Source organism: Moschus berezovskii, chromosome X (genome assembly GCF_049115385.1).
Source record: "Moschus berezovskii isolate FMDL1 chromosome X, NW_MosBer_1.0, whole genome shotgun sequence".
NCBI lineage: Eukaryota > Metazoa > Chordata > Mammalia > Artiodactyla > Moschidae > Moschus > Moschus berezovskii.
In genome coordinates this window covers 96715621-96734947 of record NC_142488.1, presented here as the reverse complement: position 1 = coordinate 96734947, position 19327 = coordinate 96715621, and the positions used below count along the sequence as shown (strand labels likewise).

Here is a 19327-nt window from a genome sequence, read left to right as displayed (position 1 = left end):
CCTGGAGAATCCTGTGGACAGAGGAGCCTGGTGGGCTGCTGTCCATAGGGTTGCATAGAGTCAGACATGACTGAAGTGACTTAGCATGCATGCATGCATTGGAAAAGGAAATGGCAACCCACTCCAGTATTCTTGCCTGGAGAATCCCAGGGATGGGAGAGCCTGGTGGGCTGCTGTCTGAGGGGTCGCACAGAGTTCGACACGACTGAAGCGACTTAGCAGCAGCAGCAGCAATGGACATGAGTTTGAGCAAACTCCAGGAGGTAGTGAAGGACACGGAAGCCTGGCGTGCTGCAGTCCATTGGGCTGCAAAGAGTCAGACAAGACTGAACGACTGAACAACAGAGCAATCAGAAAAGAGAAGATGAAATGGCAGTGACTAAATCCTCATCTATCAATAATCACCCTAAATGTAAATGGATTGAATTCACCAATCAAAAGATACAGTGGCTGGGTGGATTAAAAAGCGTGGCTGGATGGATTAAAAAGCAAGACACGGAGACGCCCGGCTCCGGCGGCGCAGGCGCGGGAGACGCCCAGCTCCGGCGCAACCGACCACGTGCAGAATCGTGGCTGAGATGAGCTACCCCGCGCCCAGGGTTAGGGCGGTGGCCGAGAGGAGCTGTACCACGTCCAGGAGGCGGTGGCTGCTTGGGCACCGGAGGGCTGAGAGGAGCTGAGCCACATTCAAAGCAGGAGGGGCGGCCTTGAGGAGATACCCCTCGTCCAAGGTAAGGTACAGCGGCTGCGCCTTGCTGGAGCAACTGGGAAGAGATACTCCACGACCAAGTGGAATATAAGAATCCAGTGTTCTGGGGAGGAAGGAACAAGATGGCGGAGGGATAAGACGGCAAGACCACTTTCTCCCCCACAAATTCATCAAAAGAACATTTGAACACGGAGTAAAGTCCACAAAACAACTTCTGAATACTGGCAGAGGACATCAGGCTCCCAGAAAAGCAGCCCATTGTCTTCTAAAGGAGAGAGAAGAAATCCAGCTCCACCCACCAGAACACCGACACATGCTTCCCTAACCAGGGAACCCAGACAATCACCCGTCCAACCCCACACACAGCGAAGAAACTACATAATAAAGAGAACTCCACAAACTGCCAGAAGAGAGAAAGGCCACCCCAAGCAAAGCAATATAAGCAAGATGAAGAGGCAGAGAAATACCCAGCAAGTAAAGGAACAAGATAATTGCCCACCAACACAAACAAAAGGAGAAGATATAGGGAATTTACCTGATAAAGAATTTCAAATTTTGATGGTGAAAATGATTCAAAATCTTGAAAGCAAAATGGAGTTACAGATAAATAACCTGGAGAAAAGGATTGAGAAGATGGAAGAAAGATTTAATAAGGACTTAGAAGAAATAAAAAAGAGTCAATATACAATGAATAATGCAATAGATGAGATCAGAAACGCTCTGGAGGGAACAAACAGTAGAATAACAGAGGCAGAAGACAGGATAAGCGAACTAGAAGATAGAATTGTAGAAATAAATGAAACAGAGAGGAAAAAAGAAAAACGAATTAAAAGAAATGAGGACAATATTAGAGCCCTCTGGGACAATGTTAAACGCTCCAACATTCGAATCATAGGAGTCCCAGAAGAAGAGGACAAAAAGAAAGATCATGAGAGAATACTGGAGGAGATAATAGTTGAAAACTTCCCTAAAATGGGGAAAGAAATAATCACCCAAGTCCAAGAAACCCAGAGAGTCCCCAACAGGATAAACCCAAGGCGAAATACTCCAAGACACATATTAATCAAATTAACAAAGATCAAACACAAAGAACAAATATTAAAAGCAGCAAGGGAAAAGCAGCAAATAACGCATAAGGGGATTCCCATAAGGATAACAGCTGATCTTTCAACAGAAACTCTTCAGGCCAGAAGGGAGTGGCAAGACATACTTAAAGTGATGAAAGAAAATACCCTACAGCCCAGATTACTATACCCAGCAAGGATCTCATTCAAATATGAAGGAGAAAACAAAAGCTTTACAGACAAGCAAAAGCTGAGGGAATTCAGCATCACCAAACCAGCTCTCCAACAAATGCTAAAGGATCTTCTATAGACAGCAAACACAGAAAAAGTGTATAAACTTGAACCCAAAGCAATAAAGAAAATGGCTACGGGATCGTACTTATCAATAATTACCTTAAACGTAAATGGGTTGAAATTTTCAAAAAGGCTAGGAAACAATTCTCATAGCCATCAATAGTTCAGTGTTGAGTTCATGAATAGTTTTTAAAGTTTGGGACAAACTGTAGTATTTGCTATTTGAAGTACTATTTGTAATTGGCATATTACGATGTAACATTGGTCTTCATTTCCAACTTAAAACGCCTAAAAATGCCTAACAGGTTTTTAGATTTGTGAATTTTAGTTGAAATGTATTTTACGATGTTACTAAACCTGCAGAAATATTGAAATATTTCAGAGAACTTATTCACTGTACATTTAATTTATTTTATTTATAAAAGTTATGAACTGTAAAAAGTTTTACTTGTTGGGTCAAATGCTTGTTGCTTCAAATGCTTGTTGCATTTGAAGTGCTAGTTACAAGAAAATCAAATACCTTCAATGTATAAATGCTATTAAGTTTTTAAAGGACTCTGGAGTATAAGTAAGTTTGTTTAAAGAAATTTAGTCTGTTCAACTTGAAAAAAAAATAAAATTGGATTATTTGATTAAAAAAATAAAATAAAATTTAAAAAAAAAAACAAAAAAAATAAATAAATAAAAAGCAAGACACAATTATATGTTGCCTCCAGGAGACTCATCTCAACTCTATAAAGAGAAACATAAGGTCAAAATGAAGGCATGCAAGATGATGCTTCACGCAAAGGGCAGACAAAAGAAAGCAGGTGTAGCCATACTCATATCAGACAAAATAGACTTCAAGCCTAAAATTGGACAAGTTAGAAGAAATGGACAGATTTTAGAATCATACAAGTTTCTAAGACTGAATCATGAAGAAACAGAAAATCTGAATAGACTGATCACTAATACAGTGATCAGTAAAATGATCAAACAGTAGTAAAAAACCACCCCCCAAAGCAAAACTCCAGGACCAGACAGCTTCATAGGTGAATTCTACCAAACATTCAAAGATGATTTAAAAATTTTAAATTCTTTTAAAATTCTATCTTTTAAAATTCTTCCAAAAAATTGAAGGGAATGCTTCCTAATTTAAAATGTCCATATCACATAAAGCAATCTACAGATTCACTACAATTCCTATCAAAATCCCAAAGACATTTTTCCCAGAAATAGAACAAAAAATTCAAAAATTTATTTGGAACCACAGTGGACCCCAAATAACCAAAACAATCATGAGAACAAAACTGGAGGTATCATACTTCTTGATTTCACACTATATACACAGCTATAATAATCAAAACAGTATGGTATTGGCAGAAAAACTGACACATAAATCAATGAAACAGAACTGAGGTCTCAGAAATAAACTCATACATATACGAACAATTTATTTATAACAAGGGAACAAAGAACATGCAGTGGTGGAAGAAGTCTCTTCAATAAATGGTATTGGGAAAACTGGACAGTCACACACAAAAAAATGAAACTGGACCACTGTATCTCCCACCACACACAAAATTAACTCAAAATAGAGTAAAGACTTGAATGTAGGTCCTGAGACCATAAAACTCATAGAAAAAAACATAGGAAGTATGATCTTTCACCTTGGTTTTAGAATTATCTTTATAGATAGGTCTCCTCAGGCAAGGGAAACAAAACCAAAAATAAACACAAATGGGACAACGTTAAACTAAAAAGCTTCTGCACAGCAAAGAAAACCAGCAACAAAATGAAAAGACAACTTACCAAATGAGAGAAGGTATTTGCAAATCACATATCCCACCAGGGGTTAAGATACATAATATATAAAAAACTCATACAACTCAGCTTCAAAAAAATAAACAATCCGAATAAAATGAGCAGAGGACCTGAATAGATATTTTTCCAAAGAAGTCATACAGATAGCCAACAGGGACAGGAAAAGATGTTCAACATCACTAATTATCATGGAAATGCAAATGAACACCACAATGAGATTATCATCTCAAACCTTCACACCTGTCAGAATGTCTATTATCAAAAAGACAGCAGGGGCTTCCTTGGCGGTCCAGTGGTTAAGACTCTGTGATTCCACTGCAGGGGGCACGGGTTTGATACCTGTTTGTGGAACTAAGATCCTGCAAGCTGCATGGCATGGTCAAAAAAATTAAAAAACAGAAAAGATACACGCACCCCTATATTCACAACAGCGATATTGGTAACAGCCAAGATAATGGAAATAATCTAAGTATTATCTAAATAATCAACAGATGGATAAAGATGTAGTGTATATAGTGGAATATTACTCAGCAATAAAAAGATGAAATCTTATCATTTGTAAAAACATGGATGGACCCTGAGATTATCATAGTAAGTGAAATAAGTCAGACTAGGAAAGACAAATACTGTATGATCTCCCTTATATGTAGAATTACAAAAAGACAAAAATGGTTATTTTCTTTTTGTAATTCCCTATTTTAAAGTTACATTCAATTAGTCCATGCTGAATATGGCAGATAAGAGCTTATGTTATGGGTTGAACTGTGCCCCCTCAATATTCACGTTGAAGTCCTAACCCCCATTACCTTGGAATTTAACCTTGATGGAAGTCCAATTGAGCTATTTCAAATCCTGAAAGATGATGCTGTGAAAGTGCTGCACTCAATATGCCAGCAAATTTGGAAAACTCAGCAGTGGCCACAGGACTGGAAAAGGTCAGTCTTCATTCCAATCCCAAAGAAAGGCAATGCCAAAGAATGCTCAAACTACTGCACAATTGCACTCATCTCACGCGCTAGTAAAGCCATGCTCAAAATTCTCCAAGCCAGGCTTCAGGTTCAATATGTGAACCGTGAACTCCCAGATGTTCAAGCAGGTTTTAGAAAAGGCAGAGGCACCAGAGATCAAATTGCCAACATCCGCTAGATTATGGAGAAAGCAAGAGAGTTCCAGAAAAACATCTATTTCTGCTTCATTGACTATGCCAAAGCCTTTGACTGTGTGGATCACAATAACATTCTGAAAGAGATGGTAATACCAGACCACCTGATCTGCCTCTTGAGAAACCTGTATGCAGGTCAGGAAGCAACAGTTAGAACTGGACATGGAACAACAGACTGGTTCCAAATAGGAAAAGGAGTACATTGAGGTTGTATATCGTCACCCTGCTTATTTAACTTCTATGCAGAGTACATCATGAGGAACGCTGGGCTGGAAGAAGCACAAGCTGGAATCAAGATTGCCGGGAGAAATATCAATAACCTCAGATATGCAGATGACACCACCCTTATGGCAGAAAGTGAAGAGGAACTCAAAAGCTTCTTGATGAAAGTGAAAGAGGAGAGTGAAAAGGTTGGCTTGAAGCTCAACATTCAGAAAACAAACATCATGGCATCTGGTCCCATCACTTCATGGGAAATAGATGGGGAAACAGTGGAAACAGTGTCAGACTTTATTTTTTTGGGCTCCAAAATCACTGCAGATGCTAATTGCAGTCAGGAAAAACGCTTATTCCTTGGAAGAAAGTTATGACCAACCTAGATAACATATTAAAAAGCAGAGACATTACTTTGCCAACCATCTAGTCAAGGCTATGGTTTTTCCCGTGGTCATGTATGGATGTGAGAGTTGGACTGTGAAGAAAGCTGATCGCTGAAGAATTGATGCTTTTGAACTGTGGTGCTGGAGAAGACTCTTGAGAGTCCCTTGGACTGCAAGGAGATCCAACCAGTCCATTCTAAAGGAGATCAATCCTGGGTGTTCATTGGAAGGACTGATGCTAAAGCTGAAATTCCAATACTTTGGCCACCTCATGTGACGAGTTGACTCACTGGAAAAGACTCTGATGCTAGGAGGGATTGGGGGTGGTAGGAGACGGGGACGACAGAGAATGAGATGGCTGGATGGCATCACCGACTTGATGGACATGAGTTTGAGTGAACTCCGGGAGTTGGTGATGGACAGGGAGGCCTGGCGTGCTGTGATTCATGGGGTCGCAAAGAGTCAGACACAACTGAGCGACTGAACTGAACTGAACTGAGATATAGGGTCACTGAAGATGTAATTTAATTAAGACGTGGTCATGTTAGAGTAGGGTGGGCCCCTAATGCAATGACTGATGCCCTTATCACATGGGGAAATTTGGACCCAGAGATTGGAGTGATGTTTATACAAGCCAAGGAAAGCCTGAGATGCTTAGCAAATCACCAGCTCCTAGGGGTAAGGCATGGGGCAGACTTTCTCACAGCCCTCAAAAGGAATCCATTCTACTGACACCTTGATTTTGGACTTACAAAGCTGTGAAACAATAAATTTCTGTTGTATAAGTCAAACAGTTTGTGGTACTTTGTTATAGCAGTCCTAGAAAATTAGTACAGATTTTGGTATCAGTAAGTGGTGTGCTGCTATAACAAATACATAAAAACATAGAAGTGGCTTTGGAATTTGGTATTAAGTGAAGGGGGCTTTCCTGGTGGCTCAGCAGTAAAGAATCCAACTGCAATGCAGGAGATGCCAAGAGATGTGAGTTCATTCCCTGGGTTGGGAAGATTTTTGAGGTGCATAACATAAAAAGCCTAGAAAGCCCTGAAGAGAATGTTGGTAGAAATATGGATTTTGAAGGAGAATCTCTTGAGGGCTCTGAAAGAAAAGGAGTGGTAGAGAAAGTTTCTGCTGTCTACGAGAATACATTCAGTGTCAAGAACAGAACTAGAAATGTGAATGTAAAATGTGCTTCTGGTAAGGTTTCAGACAGAAATGTTATTGGAAACTGGATGAAAGATAATCCTTGATACAGAGTGGCAGGGTACGTGGCCAAACTGTGTTCTGTTGAATGGAAAGTGAAACATATATAAGATGAACTTGTATATTTAGATGAAGAGATTTCTAAGCAAAGTGTTGAAGACACAGTCTGGTTTCTTCTTGACGCTTATAATAAAATACAAGAAGGGAGAAAAGTTGAAAAGCAATTGTTCAGAAAAAAAGAATCAAGGAATTCCCTGGAGGTCCAGTGGTTAGGACTCCACACTTTCACTGCCAAGGGCCTAGGTTCAATCCCTGGGTGGGGAACTAAGATCCCACAAGCTGCACAGCATGGCCAAAAAAAAAAAAAGAAATGAAAAAAAAAAAAGAACCATCAATACTTGAAAAATTATCAGCCTTTCCGCACTGAAAAACATATGAAAGCTTGCTTTGGGAAGCATACTAAGAGCATTGCTAGATAACCATATGCCCAAGAGATTACGACTTGTGGATCCAGTCAACCAACTCAGTAGGCATGCTATTAGCTTCAACTGAAAGGAACATAGGTGGGAAGAAATACAGGAATGCAATGCCATTGGACTTCTGGGATTTTACAGTCAGGAAATGAGCTGACAGAGATATCCAGCTGTGATCAAGTATTATCCTTCAAGAAAGGGGAAAAATGACCCTGAGGAGTGAGACCATTTCCTCCATTCTAGAAGGCAGGGACACCTCCTGAATTCCAGAAGCCAGGGCCACTTTTTCAGTTCCAGAGTGCAGGGCCACCACTCAGTGCCATGGGGGTGGGGCTGCCATCTCAGTGGGCCCAAAGGACACAGTACTCTGCCAGAGAGGATAATTCTGGGGCCTTAAAGCCAAATAGCATTTGCCTTGCTAGGTTTCAAATTGGCCTGTGACCCATAACCTCCTTTTTCTTCCCGATTTCTCCCTTTTGAAATGGGAATACTTATCCTATGTCTGTCCCACCATTGTATTTTGGAAGGTAATATGTCTAGTTTCATAGGCTCACAGATGGAAAAGAATTTTGTCCAGGATGAAACACCCTGTATCTCATCCATATAAGATTTATATGATATTTAGAAATGAGAGTAAATACTGGTATTGATTAAGACTTTGGGGGGTGTTCTGATGGAGTGAATGTATTTTATATGTGAGAAGAACATGAGTTTTTAGAGGGCAGACTGTTATGGATTGAATAATGTTCCTGTGAAACACCACCCTTACTACCAATACGTAACCAATTACATGTTAAATGACCATAAGAATATGACCTTATTTGGAAGTAGGGTCATTGATGATGTAACCGGTTAAGATGAGTTCATACTAGAGTAGACTGGTACTCCAGAGTGGGTCCCTAATTCAATATGGCTGGTGTCCTTAAAGAAAACTTGGACACATATATACCCACAGGGAGAATGCCATGTGAAGACAAAGGCAGAGATTCAAGTGATAACTTACATAAGCCAAGGAATGCTAAAGACTGCCACTAAACCACTAGAAGCTAAGGGAGATGCATGAAACAGATTCTTCCTCATAGCCTTCAGAGGGAACCCACCCTGCCTATACCTTGATCTTGGACTTTGGCAGCCGTAGAAAACTATACAACTTCCAGTACCACTGCTCATTTTATAGGATAGAAACAAATGAAAAAGCACATGCTATGTATATACTTAATACAAATGACTTACTGTTTGCCACTTGGGGTTTGCATAATTTTTTTCTTCGTGACAGGGCCTGAACTTGCCTCTGCAGAATGACAACATTGAGAACTCCCAGAACCATCATCGTGATGACGTTTGCCATCTTTTTCCTGACTTTGACTTTCTTTCCTAGCTGCTTCAGATGTTGAGGGTCGGTTAGCATTCTGAAACCAAAAATTTGAAGAAAACATTTTAAACTAATTCACAAAAATTATTTCTCTCTTAAAAGACTCTACACTTTTAGCATATTCATTTTTCGTAACTTGAGTTGTGACAAAACTTTGTAATCATAACAATGCTTTTATAAAGTTTATTTATCTTAATCCAAGTGTTAGTAACATATTTCAAAAAGATAAACAAAAGTCTTCCTTATATAACTGTAAAGTTGGATTAGATGCATCTTTCCATAAGAATAGTAATCTTAGAAATAACTTTTAAAAACATAAACTCATGGAAAAAATTAACTTGTCTTGATTTAGCCTAGAGTCCAGAAGTGGCCTCTTCTACAGCATTTATCCTCCAAGAGTCATTTCTACCTCTTAATAAAATCTGGGTAGAACTGCCAAGTCTGACAATAGAGCTAAAAATTTCCAGTGGGAATGTACCTATACTTTCGGCCTGGACAAAAGGTAAGAAATGAATGTAATCACAAATATCACCTGGAAATCTAAATAAAGGCTATCATGACAGGATCATTATTACATAGAAAGCAAAAACAGGATACCAAGTTTGGGGGGCCTAGGGAAATATCAGAGGCTGTGACTGTAGTCCAGACTGCTCCAAAATAAATGACATAAAGAAAACAAACTAAAAATGAAGCTTTTCCTTTTAGGTTTACATCATTAAGAGTTAATACATTTGAGTTCTGAATGAATTGTACAAGATATAATACCAATTGTGATTAAAATCACAGTGCTTTCAGAGATATACTATTAATTCTCTGGCACCATACCTGTAGTGTTTCAGATGCTGAGGCACTTTCAGTTGCCCTGTCAGGCAGGACATACTTTATAACAGAAATTATTCCCTGAATTGCAATGCGCTTTTGTTCCCTATACTGCAAGTCTTCAAGCTCCGCCTTTACTTCACTTATAGCTGTCAAGAGCGATTCAACTGCAAAAGAGTAATTCCAAGGAAACTGTAAGTTTTAAAGAACTGAAATGACAAAAATAAGAATTAGATTTGCATTGTAATTTCACAACATGAAAATTATAAACTTGATAATAAGTTAAATATGTGAGACTTTGTGCTTTTATTTGGCATCCCCTAAGGGCTCATGCTAAAGCTGAAACTCCAATACTTTGGCCACCTCATGCGACGAGTTGACTCACTGGAAAAGACTCTGATGCTGGGAAGGATTGGGGGCGGGAGGAAAAGGGGACAACAGAGAATGAGATGGATGGATGGCATCACGGACTCGATGGACATGAGTTTGAGTGAACTCCGGGAGTTGGTGATGGACAGGGAGGCCTGGCATGCTGTGATTCATGGGGTCGCAAAGAGTCGGACACGACTGAGCGACTGAACTGAACTGAACTGAACTGAAGGGCTCAAAAATCACTGCAGATGCTGATTGCAGCCAGGAAATTAAAAGACACTTACTCCTTGGAAGGAAAGTTATGACCAACCTAGATAGCATATTAAAAAGCAGACATTACTTTGCCATCCAAGGTCCGTCTAGTCAAGGCTATGGTTTTTCCCGTGGTCATGTATGGATGTGAGAGTTGGACTGTGAAGAACGCTGATCGCCGAAGAATTGATGCTTTTGAACTGTGGTGCTGGAGAAGACTCTTGAGAGTCCCTTGGACTGCAAGGAGATCCAACCAGTCCATTCTAAAGGAGATCAATCCTGGGTGTTCATTGGAAGGACTGATGCTAAAGCTGAAACTCCAGTACTTTGGCCACCTCATGCGATGAGTTGACTCACTGGAAAAGACTCTGATGCTGGGAGGGATTGGGGGCAGGAGGAGAAGGGGACAACAGAGAATGAGATGGCTGGATGGCATCACGGACTCGATGGACATGAGTTTGAGTGAACTCCGGGAGTTGGTGATGGACAGGGAGGCCTGGCGTGCTATGATTCATGGGTCGGACACAACTGAGCGACTAAACTGAACTGAAGGTAATGTCGGTAAAATACATAGGTCAGTTAAATTGTGATAAAGTCTTCTAGTCTGGTGTCTTAATTTGATACAGAAATTTTACATATTTACTGTAATTTATATATCATACTTCAAACTATAAAGTGTTGCTTAGCCATTGTGTAGAAGTACACATTAATATTTTCTATCCTCTATATGATATATATAGCATATAGTACATATTGCTGGCATTATGAGGTATAGAAGGATGGCAATATTTAACTGATGATAGATCAGTATTTCAAAGTTTCTTTTTTTCCAAAGCTGTGTAATTATCCCATAGCTTTTCAAAAAGAATATATGCTAAACTTGTCAACTATCATATTTTAATTCTAGTAAAATAAATTAACGTCTCTCATCAGTACTTATTCTGAATCTCACTAATTTTGATATCATGTTTATTTAAAGGTGGAGCCTCAACTGAGTTATATCCAATACACAGTCATTCACAAGTTTTGCAATACACATATCCATAAGTTTTGCAAACCTGTGGATACAAAGAGCCAACTGTAATCACTGTATATCCCTTATGTAAGGCGTTTGAACATCTGCAGATTTAGGTATCCATGGGGCTCCTTGAACCAATCCCCTATGGATACCAAGGGATATCTATGTATCATTCCATAAAAGTGGCCTAATACAGTTATCTGTATCTTGATATCAAATTGTCCAATGTATCCTTTCATATGTTTAATCTAAATAATGTTATAGGAGTTGGGATCTACCAATTCAGATTTTATCTCAAAGACCTTAAATCAAGATATTATCTCCATTTAGTCAGTCTATATTCCTTTTTTCTTACAGTCTAATAAAATCAAAATATCCACCTTTATGGGACATGACATATGTTTTTATATGTTGATAAAATCAAATTATTAACAGTGAGTATTGCTACACTTTGGCCTACTCAAAGAATAAAGATGAATAAATGACAAGGCATATACCATACATATAGCATATAATCATAAAAGACTAGTAATTTCATCAGTACCTTTACAAGAACTACTATACTTCGAAAATGTCTCTGGCACTGGTGGATAGGGATAATATCCACCCATAACTGTATTCTTCACTTCGCCAGAATCGTTCTTCGTTTTAACCCACTGAATAAACTTTTTTACCTTGGCATCATCGGTATATGGCTGGCCTTTATGACCTCATTGCACAAAGGGTAAAAAATAAGGAAAAAAAACAAAAACAAATCACTGTAGTAAACCGCCTGGACATTTGTGTGTATAAAAACATTTTAATATAAGATCAATCTTACGTCACCAAGAAAAGAAGTCAACTTATTCACTACGTAGCACATAATTATACTGAATATGCATACAAAAATTATCAAAGATGGTTAATAAATCCTAATTCTAGAAGGAAATCAAACATATTACAGTTTCTGTGGGCTATACTGTAGCTGTCTGTAGGACACCAAAAAAAGCCAGAAGAAAAAGAAAACTAATAGTCTGGACTTTTCTAACTATCCAACTGGTTAGCATCTTCTTAGAAAACCAATTTTAATGTATTAACCCAAAGGTATGATAGCACATATGAACTAAATTTTCTGTGAATATAGCTCAGCATTTAAATTCATGCCTTTGAAATGTACTTGTGTCATTTACATCTGATATTATTAGTATATATTAGATCTGATATTATTCATATTTATAAAATGAGGTATAAACAAAGATGTGTATTACATCCTTCCTAGGACTCTTCTTTGACAAATTTCCTTATTACCAAGATGGTAGCATTCTAGTAAGTACAACATTCCACAGTACTCTCTCATCTGATTTTTTTGCCCAAATTATCAGAGGGAATGGAAAAAAATAATAAACTTGTAGATAAGCAGTGAGACTTTGCTTGCTATGTAAGTAAAATGCAAGTCTGGGGACCAAAATTTAACATACATTTTCATTTTAATGTTTTAAAACTACTGTTAGTTGAATCCTTATTGTGATACAGGGCCAAACAGTCTTCAATCTGTGAAGCCATTTATGATTATCTAACTTAACATTAAGCAGGAATTAAAGTTAACCAAAGGACGTAAAATTTTTCAGAAATTCTTCAGAAAGTCAGAAAATCATTGCTTAAATTGTAAATCATCTCGAAGCAATATATATTATAGGCTGTATATTCTTTGTTGGGGCTTCCTAGTGGCTCAGATGGTAAAGAATCTGCCTGCAATGCAGAAGACCTGGGTTCGATCCCTGGGTTGGGAAGATCCCCTGGAGAAGGGAATGGCAACTCACTCCAGTATTCATGCCTGGAGAATCCCATGGATAGAGGAGCCTAGTGGGCTACAGTCCATGGGGTTGCGAAGAGTCAGACAGGACTGAGCAATTACTGTGCACACGCGTGCACACACACACACATATTCTTTGTTAAACCAATCTATAGTGAAGGAGTTCAAAATAAGGCTATCTTGTGGTTCAATGTTATAATAGAAAATTTAATTTAATGAAGAGAAAATATATTAGACTTCCAATTAAATATATAAAGAAATTGCTTACCAGTAATAACCATGTGACTCTCGTTTGTAGTGGTGAGGTAAAGCAGTTTAGGTACTTGAGCATCATTTCTGGTAACTTTCAGCTGTGTACACATGAAATATGTCACTGCAGGAAAAGAAAATACTTATGAAATTATTTATGCATTTCAAAGGGAAATACCTAGATCACGATCTAACAGAGTGCTTCTCAGGTTTTACTGAACTCAGGAATCACTTGGGATAATTGTTAAAATGTAAATACAGATTCAGTGGTTTTAGTGTGGGGCCTGAAATTTTTTACTAGTGAGATCTTAGGTGATACTAGTGCTAGCCCTTTGACCACACTTGGAGCAACAAGGATCTAACACTTTTCCTTCAGGAAGTTTTAATACAGCAGCTGCACATAACCGAAGGCCCTGCTTACTGGACAGTTGAAGAGTGAAAGTCTTTTAATTGGCCACACAACTGAGTGTGAACCGTTATTTCCCACAGAGAAAAGAAACTGAGCTTCTGCATGTTTTCACTGATTAACCCAATTTAACCTTGATCCCCGAAATTACTCTCACTCTTTCTATCAGGTAGAGCTATACACTATTAATGTGAACTTGTTTATGCAAGTGTTTTAATTGTGTTTCTCAATTAGACTTTAAATCTCAAAGACGGGGCTTCTACCACGTATTCTTTTCTGTTGGTTTTCCTCACCAACTAGATAGACTAAAAAGAATCCTTGAAAATGAGATTATTATGTCTTCAGATTTCAACCACTTTCAAAAGCTACCAACTGTTTTGTAACTATCAGGTTATTTAGGAAGAGTTTACTTATCCAACAATATCTTTAAAATTTTAACTTACTATGTGCCAAAACAGTTATCTTACAAATCAGGAAATGAAGAAATAAATATAAATACTTGCAATTTCCTATCAACAGTAAGCTCTTATTTGAGAATGAGTATTTCCCTAGAGCATGATAATATCTATAAATTCATTTCCTGTATCTCTCATTTAACTAGTTCTTTATTCTGGAGCAATGAAAAGAAAATCTGTTCAAATGACTAAGAATAATTCTCTTGATTTATATTGTTTTTATTTCAAAAACTGTTCAAAGATGTGAGTATTCATGATTAAAGATGCTGACATAAGAACACTAAAGAAATCTCTAAGTTCATGGTTGCTAAAAATAAGACATTTGAACCTAACACCTTCTAGCTGTTTAAAATCTCTCTTGACCTTTATTTCCTCACCCATAAATTTGTAAAAACATCACCTATTTAAAAGGTAACTGTACGTACAAAATTAAGTAACATCTATGAGCAACTAATATATAATAAGCAGTGAAAAAAAATTTCCCCTCAGTTCTTCACTTTTCTTAATGAAAAGTAAAAAAGGTGGCCCTGGGCCAGTGGTGCCCCAGCATGCACACACCATGGGCCTTCCACAGCACCATGCATTGCCAAAGCCTGTGATTCTGAGCACACACACCCAAGATAAAACAGATGCCCTGCTCCCAAAGGATTCCGGTACTGTTCCAGAAGATCCTTAGTTATGTTCTCCTTCATAGGCCTGAAGCTCCCTTAACATTCACCATTTATTTCACAAATTTTTCCTTCACTCTCGGTCAAAAGATGAAAATGAATAGTGATTGCTGTCAATTCTTGTACTAGAGTAAATCTCACTAAGCTCCATATAAACTTTTCTTAAAAGATATATTTCATGTTTCCATAAGAAATAGAATGTGACTACATGGCAACATTTCTGTGAAAAATCATTCGCCAAAACCTGTGTCAGTTTTATTAAAACAACTATAGTGGCTATAGAGAGAGAGGGACCTGGCCATAAAACCCATCTAAATTGTCATGAGTGAACATCACTATCAACTATCTAAGCCCTGAGAGAAGTTTATGAAAGGTCACAGCCCCACTTACCTTGGAAACCCATACCTTGGTTTTGGTCAAAATTCTCTTTCTGCTCTCCCCTCCAATCATAGTTGGGGTAATGTTTAGTTCTATTCACATATATATATATTAAACTCACAAGCATAAGGTGGATTCTAATGAGGTAATATCTGAATAGTGGGTAATATCATTTTACAATAGAGAATAAAGGGGTAGTAGAACAGCCCTGTATATGGTCTCTAGACAACCTGATGTTCTACCATTTCTATGTTGCTGCTGATCAAAAAAATACACGTAGTCAAGATGGGAATTTCCCCAATTTTGGCAAGCATTTAACAATCAGTATTTCATTCATATAGTCATTTGAAAAAATAGCTCACCATATCTAAAATAGCTTTATGTTACAAATTCAAACAAGGAAAAATTTCACTGAAGTTGTTATAAGAAAGTAGTAAATATATTTTTCCTCATCAAAATAGATTTGTAGACTAAGTTGTTACATAAAATACATAGTAGGACATACTTTAAATGTCTTGAAATAAATAAAAGTAGTGGAAAAATACCTATGTATATCAATAAATATAAGGGGAAAAATCAACACCAAAGTAAGTAAAATATTGACCAGGTGGTATAACACCATTAACTTAATATTAATTTCATACTCAAATGACATCATACTTACCACTGTCATTATTTAATTACATAGTTTCCCAATCCTCTCCCAGTTAATTCTACATTAGTAAAGTCTTCATTGTCTTAAATGGGGTCTATTTATTCAGTTTCCAAACAAATACAAAGGAAATGGTCTATGCTTTAGTTTCACAGAATTTTAAGCTTTTATGTCTAAAATGCTAAAAGTGAGAATTAATAAGAGCACCTGTTTTCTGAAAAACTAGTTTCAATTCAAAATTAATTCTGAATAGAAAACCAGAAGACAGTTAATATCTATAATACCACTTATAATATTAATATGCTGCTGCTGCTAAGTCGCTTCAGTCGTGTCCGACTCTGTGCGACCCCATAGACAGCAGCCCACCAGGCTCCCCCGCCCCTGGGCTTCTCCAGGCAAGAACACTGGAGTGGGCTGCCATTTCCTTCTCCAATGCGTGAAAGTGAAAAGTGAAAGTGAAATGGCTCAGTCGTGTCCGACTGGTAGCGACCCCATGGACTGCAGCCCACCAGGCTCCTCCATCCATGGGATTTTCTAGGCAAGAGTACTGGAGTGGCTTCCCATTGCCTTCTCCGATAATATTAATATAGAATTATATTAAAAATTTATATGTGCTATCAGACTGCTTGAATTTGCTAGTTCAGTATCATGGCATTCTGTAAGTTAGTATACTCTACTACTTTTTTCAGTTAATGCTCCCATTTCCAAATATAAAATGATAATAATATTTAAACTGAGTACTTGGGTAAATATGTTCAAAGATTTCTGGCTGAGATGTTGAAAACAGCTCCACTATAAATGGTTGTTCTGAAGTCCCGTCAGCAATGTGAATCCAGCGATATGACCAAAAGTCTTCACGGCTATCTATATGGATAGAATATTAGAATAAATGAAGGCAATGGATTATACACATATGAACATAGAATTATTCACTGAAATACATTTTATGACTTTCAATATCAAAAGCTTACCCTTCTTTTTTGACCGCTGGACCCTTCCTACAAAAACCAAAACGCCAATAACATCACAGATACTATTATTTGGCAGCTTATCCAGTTCTGATCTAAAAGAAGGAAAATTATTAAATAGATATTTTATTTTTAAATAGCAAAAGAGCATTCTACAAATATGAATGAAAATACTTATTTATTTAACTGCTACAGCATAATTTGGGGGAGATTTTGAACAAATTATAATACCTTATTTCAGTGACTAACAGTGAAAAATTAATATTTGAGATATTTTACAAGAATCTAATTTTACCTCGTAACAAAACGGTGATTTAATTTTGGCAATCTCCATTCTGGTTTCACCTGATTTTCTGGGATGATAGTTATATTATTTGGAGGATCTCGAATATTCAGGCAGATTTCTGAAAAAGAAATATATTACTTTAATATGATATACATATAAAATAATATACGCATGTATATAACACACAGCAAAAAATAGATTGAATACTTTGAGTCCACCACTAAACCTAAGAACTAGATCATTTTCAATAGCTTTCTTCTATCTATTCTGACATTATCACATCCACTTATCTTTATGTTTTACCATATACTTAAATTCTTAAAAAGAGGTATTTTAAAAATCACTTAAGTGTTTTTGCCAAAATAGTACACTATTTGGATTTGTTTTTGAACTTTAAATAAATGGAGTAATACCAAAATGTAGTATTCTAGGGCTACTATTTTCCCCACTTAACATTATGGTCTTAAAATTCATCCATGCAGCTGCATGTAGCATTTTTTTCTCATTTATACTGCGAATAATATTCCAGGGTGTTGATATACTACAATTCCATTTACTCTTCATCATATTGTTAGACATCTGGATTATTTCCAGCTTTTGTCATAACAGTCACTATGAATTTTTTCTGCATATCTCCTTGTACACACAGGCAAATGTTTTCTAAGGTATTATATCCAGAAGGGAAACCCTGGATTATAAAATATGCAAATGTTCCATTCTATAGGATGAAGAAGTCGCTCAGTTATGTCCGACTCTTTGTGACCCCATGGACTGTAGGAACCTACCATGCTCCTCTGTCCATGGGATTTAACAGGTAAGAGTACTGGAGTGGGTTGCCATTTCCTTCTCCAGAGGATCTTCCCAACCCAGGGATCAAACCCAGGTCTCCTGCATTGTAGGAAGATGCTTTACTGTCTGAGCCACCAGTGAAGTCACTCTATAGGATAATTCCAAACTATTCTAAGGTAGTATTTATTAACTCTTCACTTAGTTTAATATTATTATATTTATTAATATCTACTAAATATTAATTTAAACTATTAACAGTTTCAGCAGCAATGTGCAAGAATTCCATTGAGCCACATCCTCTCCAAATTTTGGTTCTGTTAAATTTATTTTGGCTGTACCACACAGCATATGGAATCTTATTTCCCTGACCAGGGATCGAACCTGTGCCCCTGCAGTGGAAGCACAGAGTCTTAATCTCTGGACAGCCAGGGAAATTCCTAAATGTCTTATTTTTTTTCAATCTAGTGATACAAAATGGCAATTTGTCATGGTCTTATTTTGTACTTCTCTTACTACTAATTATGTTCAACAACATTTCATATACCTATAGTTCATCTATGCATCCTCTTTTGTGAAATACCTCCTAATATTTTTGAACATTTTTTCTACTGGATTGTCTTTTTCTTATTTGTATTAGTTCTTTATATATACTGAATACCTTTGTTGATTATACTATTGAAAATATCTTCACCCAGTTTTTGGATTTTTTGGGGTGTCTTTTGATGGACAAAAGTTCTTAATTTTTGTTTTATCCTTTTAAAAAATATTTTATTTATTTGGCTGTGCTGGGTCTTAGCTGCAGCATGCAGTATCTTTTACCTGTGGCATGTAAACTCTTAGCTGTGGCATATGGGATCTAGTTTCCCAATCAGGAATAGAACCTGGGCCCTCTACACTGGGAGCGTGGAGTCAGCCACTGGACCACCAGGGAAGTCCCAGAAGTTCTTACTTTTAATGTAACTAAGCTTATTAATCTTTCTTTTATGGTTACCATTTCTGTGTGCTATCCAAAAGATGCTTCCTCCAGGGGATCTTCCCAACCCAGGGATCGAAGCAAGGTCTGTTGCATTGCAGGATTCTTTACCATCTGAGCTACTAGGGAAGTCCAAGAATACTGGAGTGGGTAGCCTATCCCTTCACTGGGGGGAACTTCCCAACCCAGGAATCAAATGGGGGTCTACTGCATTGCAGGCAGATTCTTTACCAGTTGAGCTACCCAGGAGGCCAATACATCAATTATACCTCAATAAAAAGCTCTTATGCTTTTAATGGATTTTATCTTCTCACTAGGTGGTGCAGTGGTAAAGAACCAACCTGCCAATGTGGGTTTGATCCCTGGGTTGGGAAGATCCCCTGGAGGAGGAAATGAAAACCCACACCAGTATTCTTGACTGGAGAATTCCAAGGACAGAGAAGCCTAGCGGGCTAGAGTCCATGGGGTCGCAAAGAATCAAGACACAACTGAGCACATAGGCACTCATGCATCCCCACATTGGCAAGGGCAGCCTGTACAACATTAAACAGAAATAGTAATAAGAGACCAT

At 37.6% G+C, this 19327-nt stretch overlaps 1 protein-coding gene across 3 annotated transcripts in view; it reads right to left on the bottom strand.

Moving 5' to 3' along the window:
• Window positions 1-19327, bottom strand: part of RADX (RPA1 related single stranded DNA binding protein, X-linked) — an 87720-nt gene that overhangs the window by 41822 nt on the left and 26571 nt on the right. For 2 of the 3 annotated variants that reach the window (XM_088834089.1, XM_055437901.2), the window contains exons 4-10: window positions 17004-17112; window positions 16712-16803; window positions 16482-16604; window positions 13201-13305; window positions 11685-11849; window positions 9505-9665; window positions 8541-8716 (exon numbers count right to left, since the gene is read on the bottom strand). In XM_088834089.1, the coding sequence (XP_088690215.1) occupies window positions 8541-8716; window positions 9505-9665; window positions 11685-11849; window positions 13201-13305; window positions 16482-16604; window positions 16712-16803; window positions 17004-17112 (931 nt within the window). The remainder of the gene's footprint in view (window positions 1-8540; window positions 8717-9504; window positions 9666-11684; window positions 11850-13200; window positions 13306-16481; window positions 16605-16711; window positions 16804-17003; window positions 17113-19327) is intronic. The other variant, XM_088834090.1, reaches the window with a different exon arrangement.